The 17,296-nt window shown below is 50.6% G+C and overlaps 1 protein-coding gene across 1 annotated transcript; it reads left to right on the top strand.

The window, feature by feature from the left end:
- The first annotated feature begins 2,073 nt into the window (after positions 1-2,073).
- On the top strand, positions 2,074-16,610 carry TACR1 (tachykinin receptor 1). The gene is made up of 5 exons (XM_048928016.1): positions 2,074-3,097; positions 9,177-9,371; positions 12,497-12,647; positions 12,886-13,082; positions 13,474-16,610. The coding sequence occupies exons 1-5, from the start codon at positions 2,697-2,699 to the stop codon at positions 13,763-13,765; spliced, it is 1,236 nt and encodes a 411-aa protein (XP_048783973.1). The 5' UTR covers positions 2,074-2,696; the 3' UTR covers positions 13,766-16,610.
- The last annotated feature ends 686 nt before the right edge of the window (positions 16,611-17,296 follow it).

Genomic DNA, 17,296 nt, shown 5'->3' with positions numbered 1-17,296 from the left:
GGAAAAGATGTTACTGCCTGTTTGGGTGCCATCCCCAAATCTACAGGGCAGCTTGATCTGCCTGCTCTTATGTCACCCAAGCACGAAGCCCTGCAAGCACTCTGTGCAGGATGTTGGGTGGTTAGGACCACTCTTCTGGGACATGGCAAATCTGGAACCCCACACTGCACGTGTCACTTGCACAGGGAGACGGGGTCCAACCCCTCGGATGGGGCACGGAGCTGAGGCAGCAAAAAGGTCATCTCTGATGGTTCCCTTCAGCAGATTTTCCTCCCAGAGAATCGTGCTTTGTATGTGCTCTCATTGTTTGGTGGCCCCAGGGGAACTGCTGGGGGACCTATAGGGGAAGAGGCTCCTGTCCTGCTGGAAAACACAACAGGAAAAGTCAAGGTTTTTCCATCTGCTGATTACAAAGCTTTGCTTTGCTCTGGAAGGGCTGGCAGTGCATGCAAAGGTATACAAGCATTCCTGGGAAAGGGGAGGAGGGGGACATCACACACAGAACAGTGCTGGCAACTTCACAGGGACCTGTAAGCATTAATTAGCTGTCACAAGCTTGCAGCAGTCTGCTCATAGCTACCAAGCGATGAGTACATCTGCTCTTGTCTCATGCAGGATTTCTTCTTTGGGTTGAATTTTTTCCCCTTTTTCTCTTCTGGAATTAAAAAAACCTCCCCCTTAATGGACATTCCTCCCAGCTGCCCAGCCTGGACATGCCATGGCACACGTGCCTGTCTGCAGCCTGCTTCAGGTAGCAATTCAATTCCTCACATGGCAGCAGAATAGGAAAAAATAGGTGGTTCTTTCCAGCAGGAATGTGCATAAGACATCGCCTCCTTTTTCCCAGTGAGAAAACGGAGGTGGAGAAACGGGTGTGATGTCCCTGTGCCCTGCAGTGGGGGCTGTTATCAGATGGGGCACAGAGGAGCCTTGCTGGGACCGGAGAGGGTTTGCTGCGGTGCGCTGAAATGGCTGCTGTTCCCCATTGCCACGGCGTCCCCTCCTTTGGGTTTTGGTCGTATTCACATTAATGCCCCAAAGCAGCGAAGGGAAAGGTTGGAAACACCTTCGCTAGCAAACCTCCCCAAGCCGGCAGGCTGCTCAGCCGTCCCTCTGCCGCATTTTTAGGCAGTGCTGCCATCGAGCGGTCCGGATGCAGGAAAAGGGGACCCTCAGTGCAGCTCCTGCTTTCGGGGCTGCGGGCGATGCGGAGGCTCTAAGCTGAAATCCATCTCCTCGTCCGTCCGTCCCGCCGTTAAAAAGCTCCGTCTCACTTCAACAGCGGAGCCTGTGTCAAGAACTAAAGATTTTCGGAGTCCCTCCTGCTTGCTTCAGCTTACGAGCTGAGCCATCCTCCCTGCACAGGAGCAGCAGTGCCGTTCTCACCCCGGGGTTCGCAGTGTTGGTTTCGCAGCGTTCCCTCGGAGCGGTTCCCAGCTGATATCGGAGCCCGCAGCCATTTGGGAACATCCTTTAGCAAAGCAGGGGGACGAGCTCTGCTTCCAGAGGGGCTTTTTATCTTCATTGCATCGGTGCATCCTGAGGGAAAATCATCGCTCCCAGCACACAGCGGTGCGCTTTGCGCCCACGCTTGGCCATAACACGGTAGTGGATGAGTAAGTTAAAATCACCCCCGTCTGGTGGATGTCATAAACCTGGACTGGGGGCAGAGGGGAGCTCTGTGCCTGCAGATGGACCACGTTCAAATTACAGCGGTAATTTTCGGAAAGATTGGCTGTCCCCCGGGAGCTGTTTCCTTGTCTCGTATTAGGGAAGGGGCACGGAGCCGGACCGCCCCGTTGGTGCTGCTTTGGGCAAGAAGACCATTCCTCATGACAAAAATCAAACATTTGGGTTGGGTTTTCGTTTTTTGTTGGTTATTGTGTGTATGTGTGTGTGCGTGTGAAGCCGTTGGGATCGATCCCCCACCCCCGGCTGTCCGCTGGCAGTACAGAAGCTTTGGGGTGAATCGTAGAGGCGAACGCAGCCCGCTGAGGACGGTGAGGAGGGGGCGAGGGGCAGCGGGGGGGGGGGGCGGGGGAGGACGGGGGAGGGCTCTGGGCTCCCGGCTCCGCTCCCCGCTCTCAGGCACCGCCCGCGCCGCCTACAAAAGCCGCGGCGGTGTCTGAGCTCCGGCTGCTCTCGGAGGGTCCCGGCCCCGCTCCAGCATCAGCCGAACGGAGCCGAACGGCCCGGACCGAACCGAACCGACTGGAAGGTGAAAAGCGCTGCCCGGTCCCGCTGCGTCCCCCCCAGGGAGAGGGGCTCCATCCCGACACGGTTGTGCTCTGCCATGGCTGCGTACCCTGCTGCGGCTGCACCCAGAAGAGGAAGGGAGCAGCACTCTGAACCAGCCGCGCCTGGAACTGCGAGGGTTTCAAACCCCGACGTGGCTGGGCTCTGAACCCGGAGGGTCCTGCACCTCGATCTGCCTTCCTGCCCCAAACCTGCGTGCCCTGAGCCAGCTGTGCCCTTAACCAGGAGGGTGCTGTGCCCCAAAGCATCCTCACCCCTGAACCCGCTGCACCCTGAAGCATCCTCACCCCCAAACCCGGAGGGTGCCGCTCCCCAAATCATCCTCACCCCAGAGTGCTGTGCCCTGAAGCATCCTCCCCACCGAATCTGCTGTATCCTAAACCCAGAGGGCTCCGTGCCCCGAAGCATCCTCCTGCCGGGTCCGGCAGTGCCACGCTGTGATGGATGACTCCCCGCCGCTGGAAGCACAGCTGGAGCACCGATGGCTGCTCAATGCCTCCCTGAACGAGTCCTCTGCCAACCAATTTGTCCAGCCCCTGTGGCAGGTGGCCCTGTGGGCCGTTGCCTACACCCTCATCGTCGTGGTGTCGGTGGTGGGGAACGTGGTGGTGATGTGGATCATCTTGGCTCACAAGAGGATGCGCACCGTCACCAATTACTTCTTGGTGAACCTGGCTTTTGCTGAAGCCTCCATGTCTGCCTTCAACACGGTGGTGAACTTCACTTACGCCATCCACAACGAATGGTACTATGGGCTGCTCTACTGCAAGTTTCACAACTTCTTCCCCATCGCTGCCGTCTTTGCCAGCATCTACTCCATGACAGCCATCGCCCTGGACAGGTGAGCACCCAACCCCAACCCCTCCCCACATCCACACTGCCTCTGCCTGCGCGCTGCGCTCAGCTCTGCCTGATATCTGGCCATGGGAAAGCACTGCAATTCAAATGGAGCTCTTTTCAGTAAAGGAGTGTGAGATAGAATCCCTCTCCTTGACCTGTTTGCAGGTGGTTCAGGGAATCCTCTGTAGGGAATCCTTTGTCAGCTCTGCCAAAAGAGCTTTTGTAACCTATTCATGCATGTTGGTAGGGTGTACTTGTACTTCTGGCATTTTTTTGTCCTTTCCCTTCTCAGCTCATCTCCAGAGCAGTCCACTCCTTTCCCAACCTCCTCATTTAGCTCACTGCTTAGCATAAAACAGTCATGTCACGAAATCATGCCTGTTGGATGCACTGCAGGAGCCCTTTCCTGGCTCCTGATCTCAGGTGCTGGGGACCTCGGAGTGATGCTCAGGTTGCATGTTGCTGCATTGCCCGCCAAACCACAGAATTTCACAAAACCACCTGGATTTTATTACTGGGGACTGAAAGGGGAGGGAAGTCCCACGGATGGCCCTCGTTGGGCTGCAGGCAGCACAAGTGAGCTGCTTTCTTCCCCAGCTTTCTGGAGGTGCTGCTGAATGGCTGAGGGCTGCCAGCAGAACGGCATCCCATGTGTGTTCTGCCAAGGGTAAAAGTTGGGCAAAGGCTGGCAGGCTGTGGTGGCACAGGACAAGGGTCAAGGAGCACAAGTTGGCCACGTGCTGAGGGCCCTCCTCCAGGCACAGCTGGTGTGCAACTCCCTCCAAAATCTTTAATGTATGTCTTTACTGTCTTTTTGTATTGGTGCTAGGGATAAATCGAGGCTCCCAAACAGCTCTGCATGGTTACCAGTGCTCCAGGCACAATGCATTTTCCAGTGCAACCAATTTCCTGAAGAAAGCTCTGCTCTACAGTTCCTTTCCAGGGAGCAGGACACCTTTTTGGCAAACAGGGTGGGGGGAGGATTGGCACTACCATACACCAGCCTGATTTGGGCTGAAGTGCAACTACTGCCCAAACTGGCGTGGGTATTTCCCAACAAGAAATTGCAGCACTGCCACAAATAGTGCAGTGACAGCTTGGGAAACAGAGCTGGAGATGGATGATGCTGTGGTTGTTAGAAACGGGCTCAGGTTTTGTTTGGCTCTGGAGTGCTTAGGAGCCTGTGAGCTGCCTCTCCCTGTGATGAATCAGGTGCAGCTGAGAAGAAAACTATGGCAATAATAAAAATGCTTTTGCTTGAAACTAGGATTGCACTTTTACCAGGAGCTGTTTCATACCGGGCACAACCAGTCTGAAATAAAATAAAATAAAACAAAGGTTAATCCTAAACAGAGGCACAGAGTTCTGAGCACTGCAACAATGGCAGGAAATGCAGGAGCTGGGGCTGGCAGCTGGAAGGCCTCCTCAGGAAAAGCAGTGCTGCTGCCACGCAGCATCCTGCAGCAGTTGGGGCCAAGCAGCCCCAACTCTGGAACTGCACAGCATGGCCTTCATCATTGGGTGTGTCGGTTCCAGAGCACAACGCGTCCCCTTCTGGCTTTGAAGGCTATGAATGTGTGCACTTCAAAGAAAGAGCCGTGAGATTCTGCTTTCTCCAGCTTCCCAGGAAAACTGGGAGCCCGTGTTGTGTCCAAGTCGCTTTGCAGCCATGTGTAGGGACATCCAGAGTTGGGTTTTTCCTGTTTCCCCTCCAGTATCTGTGAGGAGCAGGATGGAGCATCACGGAACAGCAGGCATTGCATTGTCCCTGTCCTTGGGCCTGCCACTCGCCCACGCTGTTAGCAAACTACTGCAGGAGGGATGGACCTCCTTGCTGAGGATCCTGGAGTATTTGTGGAATCAGAGCCAGACCAGCACTCAGGGCTGGGCAATCAAACTGGGATCCTATTTATATGCTGCTTCTTTTTTTCTTTTTTTTTTTAATCACACTGCATTAAATGTCTCAAAATCCGTCCATGTGCCAGCAGGAGCTGCAGAAACACCAAACCTGCAAAGCTTCCTTCACCTCCACGGCTCCTAAAGCCACCAGCCTGCAGCTGAGACCTGTTCATATCTCCACAACCCCATATGCATCAGAACCCCATATGCAGAACCCCATATGCATCAGAAAAGCTGGCTTGGAAAATTATTTATCCTTGCAAGCTTGAACTCCCAGTTTAGATGAACCAGCTGAATACCAGGAATACATTCGCCTGCTCAATGACCCCGTGCCTTCCCCAGGAGGCGATTACTGCAGATAGAAACCCTCTGGAGAGGACAAATTACATCAGTGGGCAGACATATTAATTAGTCATTTACGCCCTAATATAGCACAAGTTCTTTTAATCTTGACTTAATGGTCTTCTGGGGCTTGCAGGGCAGAACTTTGATTTGCGCCTGACAATGCGTAACTGCGCCCTGCTGGGATGGGATTTGGAAGAAGTGGGAGGGAAGGGAGCCTGGGGGGACGAGCTGAATTCAGCAGGTCAAAAGCTAACTGGCATCCTTTTTTTCTTCCTCTTCTGCTGTGATAAATATGTGATGAAGATGAAATAGCAACAGGCTGGTGGGTGGCTGGGCAGTGTAGGAGCTCAGGTGTTAGACATGCCTCTGAGGTGCTCAGCTGCAAGCAGAGCAGTGGCACGAGCTGCTGGAGGGGAGATATTCTGCTTGTTTGATGGCTTTCCTAATTCAGCCCTTAGTTTGTTCTTAACACTTCGATGGCTCAGCTGGATTCGCGCATGCACTGAGTGCAACAGATCTCAGATTTGTCAGCCCTGCGTTTCCCCCATTCATTCCTCAGCTCTAAGTGGTGCCATGGGGCTTCCTGCTTTCCTTAAGCAGCACTTGGTGAGGTCACAGAGCCCCCCGAGAGGGCTGTGCTGTGCTTTGGATCCTCCTCTCCCATCTCATCGCTATCAGCAATGCAATGAACACTGGGGGGCCCTCTGCCTCCTCCCCAGCCTGCTGTCAATTCTGGGCTTTGGTTCTTTTCTGTCTGCATTTGGCAAAAGAAGAAATGTGTCGTGTTCATTCTCCAGGCAGGCTCCAGCTTTCCAGATGCAATTAATAGTGCATTTGAGGCAGTGTAGCCATCTTGCTACGTAATAAGTGATACACTCACAGCTGCCCTGCTACAACGCTGTACTCAGATGCTATTGCTTCACCATGGTAACAACCCCCCCAATCCGAAATACAATAAAATATTTAAAACAACAGCAAATGGCATTACCTACGTCACCAAAAGGAAAGCATCTGGCCTAAAGTTGTGTCCTTCAGTGCAGTGGATATATAAAGCTGCTGGCAAATGGAGCACTCTTCAGTCCCATTGAGTTCTGGGGAGAAAGAAAAAGGGATGAGCATTAGCATGAAGGTGAAAGGAGCTGGGCAGCCCTGGGCTTGCAAAACTAACCATCAGGTGTGAAGCTCCCATCCCAAAGGCAAGCAGAGCAGGCCATTTCATCTTGAGGAAGAGGTATCATTAATTCTTCCCAACCCAACATCTCCTGCAGCCCAGTATGCGCTTCACCCCCTCGGAACACTTACAGCCCATCAGGAACAAAACCTTTTCATTAATGCAGAAAATCTGCCCTTAAATCTTCAATCAAGGACCCTCTCCCCATAGAAAAATGGGACGTCAGGAGCCCACGGTGGTTCTTCACCAGCTGCCCATGGGGATATGCCTTCCCCTCCCCAGCTCTTGCAAACCACCGCTCCTGTCTGGCCAGGAGAACCGCCGTCCTGAGCAGTGGAGAAAAGAATAAATCTCTCTAATAGGACACAGGGAGATGGGCAGAGCGGGGCCACAGAGGCACTTTGCAAGGAGAAATACGAGCGAATAAACTCATTAGCCTGCTTTTAAGAATCTGCTTCCCACTAGAGCAACTGGGACGTGCAGCACTTTGCTCTGATTGATGTCTTTGTGCCCCAAATCAGGCATGCATCTGCCTGCAGGACCACCAGCAACTTGCAGGTGCCCTGAAACATGAGAGGTGCTTCCCCAGAAAGGAAGACACACCAACCTATAGGGGAAAGAAACTGGAAAGCTCAACCAGTCAGCAAGGAACTGAGAGATGGTTGGGATGGATGGACCCAGCACTGGAAGAAGGCAAAAGAAGCTGCTTTGTTTCCCCACTGGAGTTTTCCCACCCCAATATGAGCATGACAGTGGCTGTTACTTGAGCTAAGAGGCCACGAAACCATATTCTGTGCTCCTCTCTTCCCTGCAGTGCAATTTTGCATCAAATGTTCTTGTCAAGCAAAAGAAAAAAACAGCAAGGATGCAGTTATTAAAATGTTGAGACAACTCTCTGCTTGCTGATACAATTATTATTTAATTAGGCAGTATTTTAATATGAAATAATGATCAAATAATTCTCAGGATGTTTGCACATTTCCATCTATCTCCAGTATCATCAGATCCTCTAAGCAGCCCGGACCCTTATGAGCCTTTTTCCTGGCAGTTTGGAAATTGCTGCCAAAAAGTAGAATGTAGGGCCAGTGTTTCCTAAAGCACCACTGGTTGGCTTCCTCCTGCCCCCCTCTCCCCATCCTTGCAACACTGGCATTTTTGTTTTCTTTTTTGACTCTTTGGTTATATTAATTTTGCTGTCTTCTCTCTATGTGAACACCAGAGCATCACAGACAGAGCAGTGGTGGTTGGAAAGGTCTCTGGGTAAGGGGGTTGGAGCTTAACTCATTGTTTTATCAATTGTTTGAGCATTTTATTACCTGCGAGGGTTTCTGCAGCCACAAAGTGCTTGAATCTGATAAGGAAAATCCTCCAAAGTGCAGTGGCAGAAATTAGATCAGAGCAGCAGTACATAGGATAACTCCAACCAAACCTCCTCCAGTTCCCATGGTGGAGCAGTGGGGATGTAGAAGCCTGGAGCTCAGTGCGTTGCTGGCTGCTGTGCAGAGCAGTGCCAGCATCCATTCCCTTCACTTTTACTCACCAGCTTCTGTTTCTGGTGCCAAAGATCTCGCAGAGATTTTAGAAGGATAATTATCAGGTGAATTTGCAGCTGCACAAAGCTGATAAGGTTTGGTACCCTGGGGCAGAGGAAGAGCTGATGGTGGTGCGTATTTCTCTATGAATCTCTGCACCTTTTTCACAGCAAATGGACACATAATGGAACACGGGGACTATTTTCATCCAGGAGAAAACGAAAAGCAAAAACTGTCCATCGTCTGAAAAGAGTAGAGGGGAGTGGAGGAACAGAGAACACTGCGAATGCCTCAGGCTGTAACATGCAGAGCAATGCAACGTTTCTCCTCATCGCATGACGACAGTGTTTCCAAAGCTTGACATGGGGGAGGGAAATCAAACATTTGCAGTGTGCTCACTTAATCCTTCCAGCGCTGCTGGCTGCTGTCAGCTTTGCAAAACCAGATTTGCAGAAGGATAAATTCAATCTGCCCCGTCGTCACTGGAGTCTGCCTCATGTATGATGACTGATGTTCAGGATGGAAGATCCCATGAGCCAGGCAGATATGGGGCAGCTCCAGCATGCTTCGTTTTGGTTCTCCTATTTGGAAGCCTTTGCACTGCAATTTACTGTATAGATATGATTTTGCTCCAGTGCAAAACTATTGAGTGCTGCCAACAGAGGTGCTGCCAGACAACAGCATCAGATCTGAGTACAGTACAGATCTGAGCCCCTCACTACACAGAATCACAGAATCACAGAATCACCCGGGTTGGAAGGGACCCCAAGGATCATGTAGTTCCAACCCCCCTGCCTAGCAGGGCCACCAAACATACACATTCAGATCAGGTTGCCCAGGACCCCGTCCAACCTGGCCTTAAACACGTCCAAGGACGGGGCATCCACAACCTCCCTGGGCAGCCCGTTCCAGGGCCTAACCACTCTCCTAGTAAAGAACTACAAGAAAGATATTGAGGCCACGGAGTGTGCAAGAGAGTTGGTTGGGTGTGAAAGAATTGGATGCTCTGTGTGTGGCATGGAGGGCTGCTAAGATGCACGAAGCAGGTGTCAGAAGCACAACACACACACAGGAGATCTGAGACAGCCTCCAAAGCTTCCAAGCTTTGATTTCTTCTCTTGCTCACCTTGCAGGTACATGGCCATCATCCACCCGCTGCAGCCCCGGCTCTCAGCCACCGCCACCAAAGTGGTCATTGGTGTCATCTGGCTCCTGGCCTTCCTGCTGGCCTTCCCACAGGGCTACTATTCGGTGACAGAGGAGCTGCCGGGCCGATTGGTGTGCCTGGTGGCATGGCCGGAGCACAGCACCGACGTGTATGGAAAAACGTGAGTCAGAATTTCCAAGCAGAATGGACAAATTGACCTATAAAAAAAAAGGGAGAAAAAGTGAAAAAAGGTAGAAAAAAGGTAGAAAAAAGAAATGATAAAAGGAAGTGGGGAAGGCTGAGAAGGGACGAAGGCTCCTTAGGATGGGGAAATCCTCAGCCCACCCGGGGTAAGGCTGGTGCTACATGGCTGATGATAGCAAGATCTGCATCTATAGCATGGTGAGGCACACTGAGGTTAATTAAGCTGAGTTTGGTGCTCCTTGTGGTCCATGCTGTGTGAGCTCCCAGCCCTTCTACAGTGCTCATCCTTGAGGGAAACTCATATCCAACTGCTAAGATGCAGCTGTGGGATGCAGTCTGCATTACGCCCAGGGGCTGCATGGCTCTGTTTTTTTGTAGCACCTTTCCTTCAGCTTACATCTTTACAGGCTTCCTAGGGTGAGATTTACTCCTGTAAGAAGTAAATAGCATTGTATCAGGTGTACCTTGGCCAGGCAGTAACAGAGCAAACTGTCTGGGGATGTGTTGAGCCCAAACGCCTCAAAAATTCACTCAAATGCTTCAAAAAACAAGCTCTGAAAAGAGGCCTTTGCAGAACCAGCTTAGGATGAAAGGTGGATGCCTGGACAGGAGGGCTCAGCAGCCATTCCTTCCTACCCACCAGGGTTCCAGCTAATTACATCTGGCATTTCTAACAGGTCTGGGCAACCCTGCTGGACTGCCAGCACATGGTCCTCCACAGTTTGCTCTTTGAGGTCTGAGTCATGCAGTGAGCTAAATGTCATGAGGAAAAGGAGGGAAAAAAACCAACCTTTGCGACTCCAGTCCCACAGAGCAATGAATTAGTGCTGTGAAATGGTGCTGGAGGCAAAGCAGGGGATGTGCACACAGGAAAAAGTGCTCAAAGCCAACGTGAGCCTGTCCACAAAGCAAGAGCTGAGCTGAGGATGGCCTCGCTGACATCCAAAGTGTTTTTCAACCTCCATGATTCCGTGCAACTGCAATAAATGCAGCCAGCATGAAGAAACTCAGCCCAAGAGGGTTGAGCCCCCCAAGTCCCCCAGCACAAAGAAGTGACCAGCACAGGCCCAAGGCCTCACTTTGACAAATCATTCACCGTTTGGCCATCTACCAGAGCCATTGCCTTTTCAAGAGTTGACTCAAGAGCAAAACACCACTACTGACCCACGGATAATTTGGAAGCTGGGTGCCACCCCAAAGCCTGCTCATCCCAAGCTCTTTGGTGAGCAGGGCATTTAGCAAACAGTTGAGGGCAGCCAGGAGAGAAGATGCTAAACTGAGGCTTTTCTGTAGACAAATCTCAAACAGCTGCTGAGGACTGAAAATAGTTTGCAGCTCAGCCGTAGCACAAAATGCTGTCCAAATCATGGGAACCCACTTGCAGAGAGCCAGAGATCATATATGTTATCTTACTGCCCCCAAAATAACTGCAGATGGGTGTTTGGGCCCCTGTCAAACACCATTCCTGCTTGCACGGCTGTAGTGCAATTATTTAAGGCAGGAGGTGCTGCATCTGCACCAGGAGCTGGTGACTCAGCTCCCTTCCATTCATTTTGATTCATTAAGGGGCAAAACTGCACCACTCATTGGCTTATCAGGGAGATACCAGCCCACAGTCCAGACAGCAGCTGCCTCCTCCCATGTCCCTGTCACCTCTGCTACGTGCTCCCCTGTTCTTCACAAGTTACTAAATCCCCACACTGAAGACTTCCAAATCACAAAATCCAGGCTTCCCTGCCTGCTCTCATGCTATGATCCTTGTAGAGTAATAAATGGATGGGTTTCATCCAAAATACAAAAATAATGAACCAAAAAGCAGGATGTGTTGGCAATCCCTCTCCTTGCCATGCTTCTGTGGCTCTGAAAATAAGGATGTGTCTTGCTTGCATTATTTAATGGTTGCTCTGGGGCTTTTCTGCATCACTCTCCATACTTTGCAGCTTGTTTAAGACCCTGCTTTGCACAGCAACAATGAAATCTTCATCATGGAGCCACAGAGACGCCTCTTTAATTAGCAGAATAGAAAACAGTCCTACAAAATCCAGCTGAAATGCGATTAGCCCTGGGTGGAGAGGAGACCAAATGAGATTGCAGGTACAAAACGAGGAGGAGATGGCATGGCAGTGTGGGTCTGGAGCCAACCTCACCCCTGCCAGAGCAGAAGGAGTTGCATCAGGCACGAGCCTGACCCACGACTTACACTTTGGAGAGATTATTCAATCTGAGCTCCTAGGAGGAGAGAGTGCAAGAACAGAGGAAGGCTACAGAGCCTTTATCCACGTTGTAAAGGGATGCAAAGATCCTGCCCTCCCCATGAGTGCGGAAGACCAACCAGTTGGATCAGCACTGGGAAGGAGCACAGCTTGGAGCAGTGCCGCACTGGAGGCAAAGGCTATTTCTACCACACTGCTTTTATGAACTGCACGTTGACCTTTTGCTAGCAAGAGCTTCCCGCAGCTCAACTTCTGTGCACTGTGCATGGAGCTGCTCCCAGCTGTGTTTACAGCAGTGGGGACTGAGGTGTCTTCTGCTGCCTGAGCAGAGCCAAACCTATGGTGGATCAGGAGTCCAAGCTAAGACCTTGCATTTGACATGCAGGGAAATCTTTAAGGTTCCTATCACAGAATCACAGAGTTGTAGGAGCTGGAAGGGACCTCCAGAGATCCACTAGTCCAACCCCCTTTGCCAACCCTATCCTTTACGTATGTTCTGTTTTGTGTTTGTCTTGTTTTAATACATTTGCACAGGACTGCCAGATGAAAGATTTGACAAGGATGAGTTTTCACCTTCAGGATAAATTAGGGTGTAAATAAAGTAGATGTGACAGCAGAGCTACATCAGCTAAGATGTCTTTGCTATGCACAGGTAACATAAGTCTTTCACTGGCTTCTCTCTCCATCTCTGGAGGGTGCTGGCATGCCAGAAGCCAGCAGTGGAGGCTTGGAAGAGATTGGGATGAAACTGAGGAGTTTCCAGGTTCCAGGCATCAGAGGAATCATGCTACAATCCCTCTGCCCCTGTGAAGCTGTGCTTCCAAGGTTGGTTTGCAAGAAACAGGCTGACTAGATAGAGGATGCACTCAACAGCCATCATCTTTTCTAGGTATCACTTCTGCATGACTGTCCTGATCTACTTCTTGCCACTGCTGGTGATAGGCTGTGCCTACACTGTGGTCAGCATCACCCTCTGGGCAAGCGAGATACCCGGTGACTCCTCCGACCGCTACCACGAGCAGGTCTCAGCAAAGAGGAAGGTAAGGAACCTCAGGCACAGTAGCAGCCATCATTCACACTCAATCCCGACTGATCACAGCCAAAAAGAATGTAGCAAGATGGAAACAGGTTGTTGTTCCTAAAGGAGCAGAAAGCGTCCTCCAAGCGTGCGTCCTCTGTGATGCCGAGCGAGTGTTCCCTGCTGAAAGGTCTCTGAGGTGTCTGGATGGTGACTTGTGACACAAGTCCTCCCTGTCCTGTGCTCTCTTTTCCTCACAGGTGGTGAAGATGATGATCATTGTGGTGTGCACGTTTGCGCTCTGCTGGCTGCCCTACCACATCTACTTCACCCTGCAGTATTTCAACCCCGAGTGGTACCTGCAGAAGTTCATCCAGCAGGTCTACCTGGCCGTCATGTGGCTGGCCATGAGCTCCACCATGTACAACCCCATCATCTACTGCTGCCTCAATGACAGGTGGGTTTGAGCTCAGCACAGCAGGGCGGGGAGAAGAGAGAAACACAGAGGGCTCTGATGGAGGAGACTTTGGATAGAGGTGTTCTAGGATGGCGCTGTTCTGTGCTCTTCCAGGGGTTGTGTTTGCTGTGGGGACAAGACTCACCTCAGTAAGTTTTCCCTGAAGTCTCTGTGGGATCTGAAGTCATTCATGTTTCAAAACAACCCTCTCTACTCCTCATTGGGATTTATCAGTGGTGGTTTTTTGTTTTTATTTTCACATCTGAATGAAAAGCAATGTCTGTTTCACTGTTCAGCAGTGTTTCGCTCTGGCCTTTCATGTCCAGTGGGTTCCTCTCCCCATCCCCACTTTCCTCACCCCTGCCTCTCTGCAATCCTTCTGTCCCCCCAGGTTCCGTGTGGGCTTCAAGCATGCATTCCGGTGGTGCCCATTTGTCAGTGCTGCTGAGTACGAGGGCCTGGAGATGAAGTCAGCCAGGTACCTGCAGACGCAGAGCAGCATGTACAAGGTCAGCCGGATAGAGACCACCGTGTCCTTGGCGGTTGGTGCAGCTGAGGAGGAGCTGGAAGAGAGCAAAAAGGGCAAACGCCTCTCTGTAGACATGACCTCCAATGGCTCCTCACGCAGTGACTCCAAAACTGTCTCCGAAAGCTTCAGCTTCTACTCCAACACACTCACCTAAGCGGCTCCCAAGCTCTATAAGCCACCCGTCTGGATGCTGCCATACCTTTCCTTCACCAGGATGCTCCAGTGTGTGATCCACCCAGCATCATCACCTGGTTTTGATGTACTGGCTTCTGTCTGTGCTGTTTTTTCATCTCCTGCTGTGCTGCTGCTCACCTGTGATGCTTGAGTGAACCCAAGAGCAAAAGCTTCAGACTGGTTTCATGTGTTCCATCATGGCTCATCTTCAAATACAAGCAAGGTTTCTCTGGCCTCCATCTTGCTCTCTGCCTCTCCAACCTGCCATGTGCTGATAGGCTGCAGAAATGGAGCAGAGCTGGGTTTTTCTCTTAAAGCAGAAGTACAATGCTGGCAGGCACTTCCCTGCTCTCTCAGTGCATCCAACCTCCACGGGAAAATGAATAAATCTTTCCTGCTCCCAACTTTAATTTCATTCTGTCCTTCCCAGTTGAGTATCCAGAGAGGTATTCAATACCAAAATCAAGCAGAAATGCTGTTTTCAACTTCAGAATACCCTTGTGGCACCACCGGCCACTCAGTGCTTCAGCTGGAAATGGTGGTCTGTAGCCTCAGCTCATCTCCAGCACCCACTGTTCTGCAAAGATCCACTCCACAACACAGCTCAGCTCATCAAATCAGGGGTCTTGGAAGGGATTTCGGAACTAAGCCAGGCTTTGGTTGCCATTAATCATTCATCTGTGCCAAAATCAATCACTGTGATCTCACACTGGGCCTAAGGCGATAGGTCACACATAGATTTTGGAAGTCTCTGGAGCTCTGGAGCAGAACTGACTGAATGCACAAGTTCTTCACAACCTGGAAGTGCCTGGAGCTGCTCAGAAAGAGGCACAGTAGGTTTCCGTTGGAAAAACAAAGCTTTGTCGACATAAAATGTTGGAAGGATGACATGAATTTTGCAGGAATTTTGACTCAGGGGAGAGTAGAAATGATTTCACTCACACTTTCTGGATTTTGTTTTAACCAGGGAAACGTTTCTCTTTTCCTCTCCCTGGCTTGTGTATGAAACATTAAGGTTATGATGTGTAACTTGGCTGTTTGTTATGTTTTAGTCCTGTTCTGATGGTGCAGTTTTCACCAGGGGCTGCTCTCAGCAAGGGCTCCTTTGGTCAGTAAATGTATGGAAGGGGGGAATAATGAAATAAAATGAGAAGTTGGTAAATGTAGCTCGTTAGGAACAAACCCAGCAGTCTGGGGCTGTTGTATTGACTGCTCCTTCCTGCTCAAGAGCTGCTGGCATAATCTCTCACTTTTTTGGTGCAGAAATCAGACTCACAAAGTGGGCTGAACTTTGCCACAAGCTCCTCAGGTGCTGTGCTGCCAATACATGAGAAGGTGCTACAAACCAGAGCCAAATGCTGATTTACTTCCAGCTGCCAGCCCAAAATGAAGGCAAAAATGAATGTCTCAAAGTGGACTGGAGAGCCAGCAAGTAAGGCCGGCAGAGATCTGGTCCGCACGCACCATCCTTGAACACACAAGTTTGAGCTAGCTTATGAGCTTACAGAAGGCAGCATTCAAATGCACAGAAAATAACCCAGCTGCCTTTTTTCTCCCCCGTGTCTGATGCCCTCAGGACGCTGCGATCATGAGATGTGCAGAGAAATGACGGCCGTCTTCTCACAAGCAATGCTCAGTTGAAACAGGAGATAACCCCAAGAGAGTGCATGGAGACCTCAGTTCAAGGCTTGCAGCCTGAAATGCTTCTTGTGCCCCTTGTACAAAGCTGTCTCTTGAGATAAAGCAGGCAGAATTCCCACCAGCTACAAACTGGGATGTCCAAGCGGGTAGGAATGTCTCTAGTGGAAGTTTTCAGATGGAGGCCAACACAGGAAAAGCAAAATGCTCTGGGTAAATGGGAACATGTCCGAAGCCAAAGGCTTTCCCAACTCCAAGTGCCAAGCTGTCTCACAGGTGGAGGTGGGAACCCAAATCAGGCTACTGTAACGTTTAGGCTCCAGGCCAACCTGTGAGATGGGGTGTTTGCAGCAGGGCTGTGTCCATGCTGATGACATGCTGCATTCACCATGTTCTTGGTGTGCAAAAGCCACAGTGAAGTCTTCTTTTGAAGACTGAGATGCCCATTAAAAGACTCACCTGCCTGGAAAGGTATGGGACCTCTGATCACGCCAGCTGCTGCAGTACATCCAGCAGATTTCCTATTGACAGCTCACTGGCGATACAGAGGCTTTTCCTACTTTGTTAAGCCTGGTTTTCTAGTTTGCTTTCAGATCTCTGCTTAGAAATTCAGTTGCAAAGCAAGAGAGTTTCTTTGCCTCCTTCCTGATTCTCTGAAATGCAAGACCACACAGCCAAAGCTCCCAGCACGAGAGCACCTCGCTTTTGCTTGCTATTAATAATTATAGAAACAAAACTCAACCACACAACTTTCAGGCTTCAGCAACCTGCTAGCCCAATCACACCATCCTGCATCCCCAAACCTGTCTCCAGCTGAGTCATTCACACAGTGGTTTTCATGAAAACATCCAACTTGGCCCCTTCTCTCATGGCTCATCTGCCCAAAATACCATCCCTGTTGGAGCTTCTATCACACCCCATCAGTGAAATGTGCTCACTGGGGCATGTCAGAGGGACAATGAATCCCAACAGCAGCTGAGGGTACGAGAAGACTCTGGTGTCTCTGTCCTTAACCTTTCCGTGCCAGACAAAAGGTGTCCAGTTTCAGTGCAATACAATACGCCTGAGGGATGTGATGGGACGAGCTGGGCTGCAGTGTACATTTAGGGTTTGGGTATTTGGTGTGGTGCAGTGCATAGGAGCTTTGGGTGAGGTTCCTCCCTTGGTAGCATCTCCATACAGCAAAAGCTTCCCTACACAGAGCCCTCCTGTTCCAAATGGCCTCTCTAATTATTGGGTTTGTTCAGTCCCTGTGGATTTTCATAAATAAATGTTTCTTTTGTTGAGGCTCTCTTGCAACTGGTTAATGAGCCACGGCTGTGGGAGGCAGTGACCAGCAGCATGGTGGGAGTAAGGCAGAATGGGTGAACCAAGAGCAGGTTATAATTTGCAGCTCTTAATTAGAGGAGCATTGCTGAGACACATTTGATGGGCATCATATGCTTATTAAGCCCTGCTTCTTTATTTCCATGGGTTACTTTATCATGCAAAAGGGAGAGGATGGATGGTGTCACACAGTGCTGCTGTGCTCCCAGAGAACCTTTCTGCACTGGGAATGTGAAAGCAGATCTCAAACCTCTCTGCAGTGGGAATGTGAAAGCAGATCTCACTTCTCAGAGTCAGTTCGTCTCATAGAATCACTCAGGTTGGAAAAGACCTTAAAGATCATCCAAAGGTGAGGTCAGCATCAACACACTGCCCTTCCAAAGGGGTTCGCATCACTTCCCACACGCACATGACAGGAACGTGCTTCTTTGCTGTAAGAAATGCTCACTGTCACAGTGATCTGCTGCAGAAATCATACAAGCAAATCCAAATTTCCCATGCCCCAGCCCATAGCAATTTGCTCATTTCCTCCCCCTGCAATCAGATA

The sequence above is a fragment of the Lagopus muta genome, chromosome 27 (assembly GCF_023343835.1).
Source record: "Lagopus muta isolate bLagMut1 chromosome 27, bLagMut1 primary, whole genome shotgun sequence".
Classification (NCBI taxonomy): Eukaryota; Metazoa; Chordata; class Aves; order Galliformes; family Phasianidae; genus Lagopus; species Lagopus muta.
The sequence above is the reverse complement of the archived record's forward strand: the minus strand, read 5'-3'. Positions and strand labels throughout refer to the sequence as shown.

What these genes read in the sequence shown, in the direction of transcription:
- TACR1 (XM_048928016.1), top strand. Translation starts at nt 2,697, where the DNA reads ATGGATGACTCCCCGCCGCTGGAAGCACAGCTGGAGCACCGATGGCTG. An exon ending in ACAGCCATCGCCCTGGACAG is followed by an intron (nt 3,098 to 9,176) that starts GTGAGCACCCAA and finishes CTCACCTTGCAG; the next exon opens with GTACATGGCCATCATCCACC. An exon ending in TACTGCTGCCTCAATGACAG is followed by an intron (nt 13,083 to 13,473) that starts GTGGGTTTGAGC and finishes CTGTCCCCCCAG; the next exon opens with GTTCCGTGTGGGCTTCAAGC.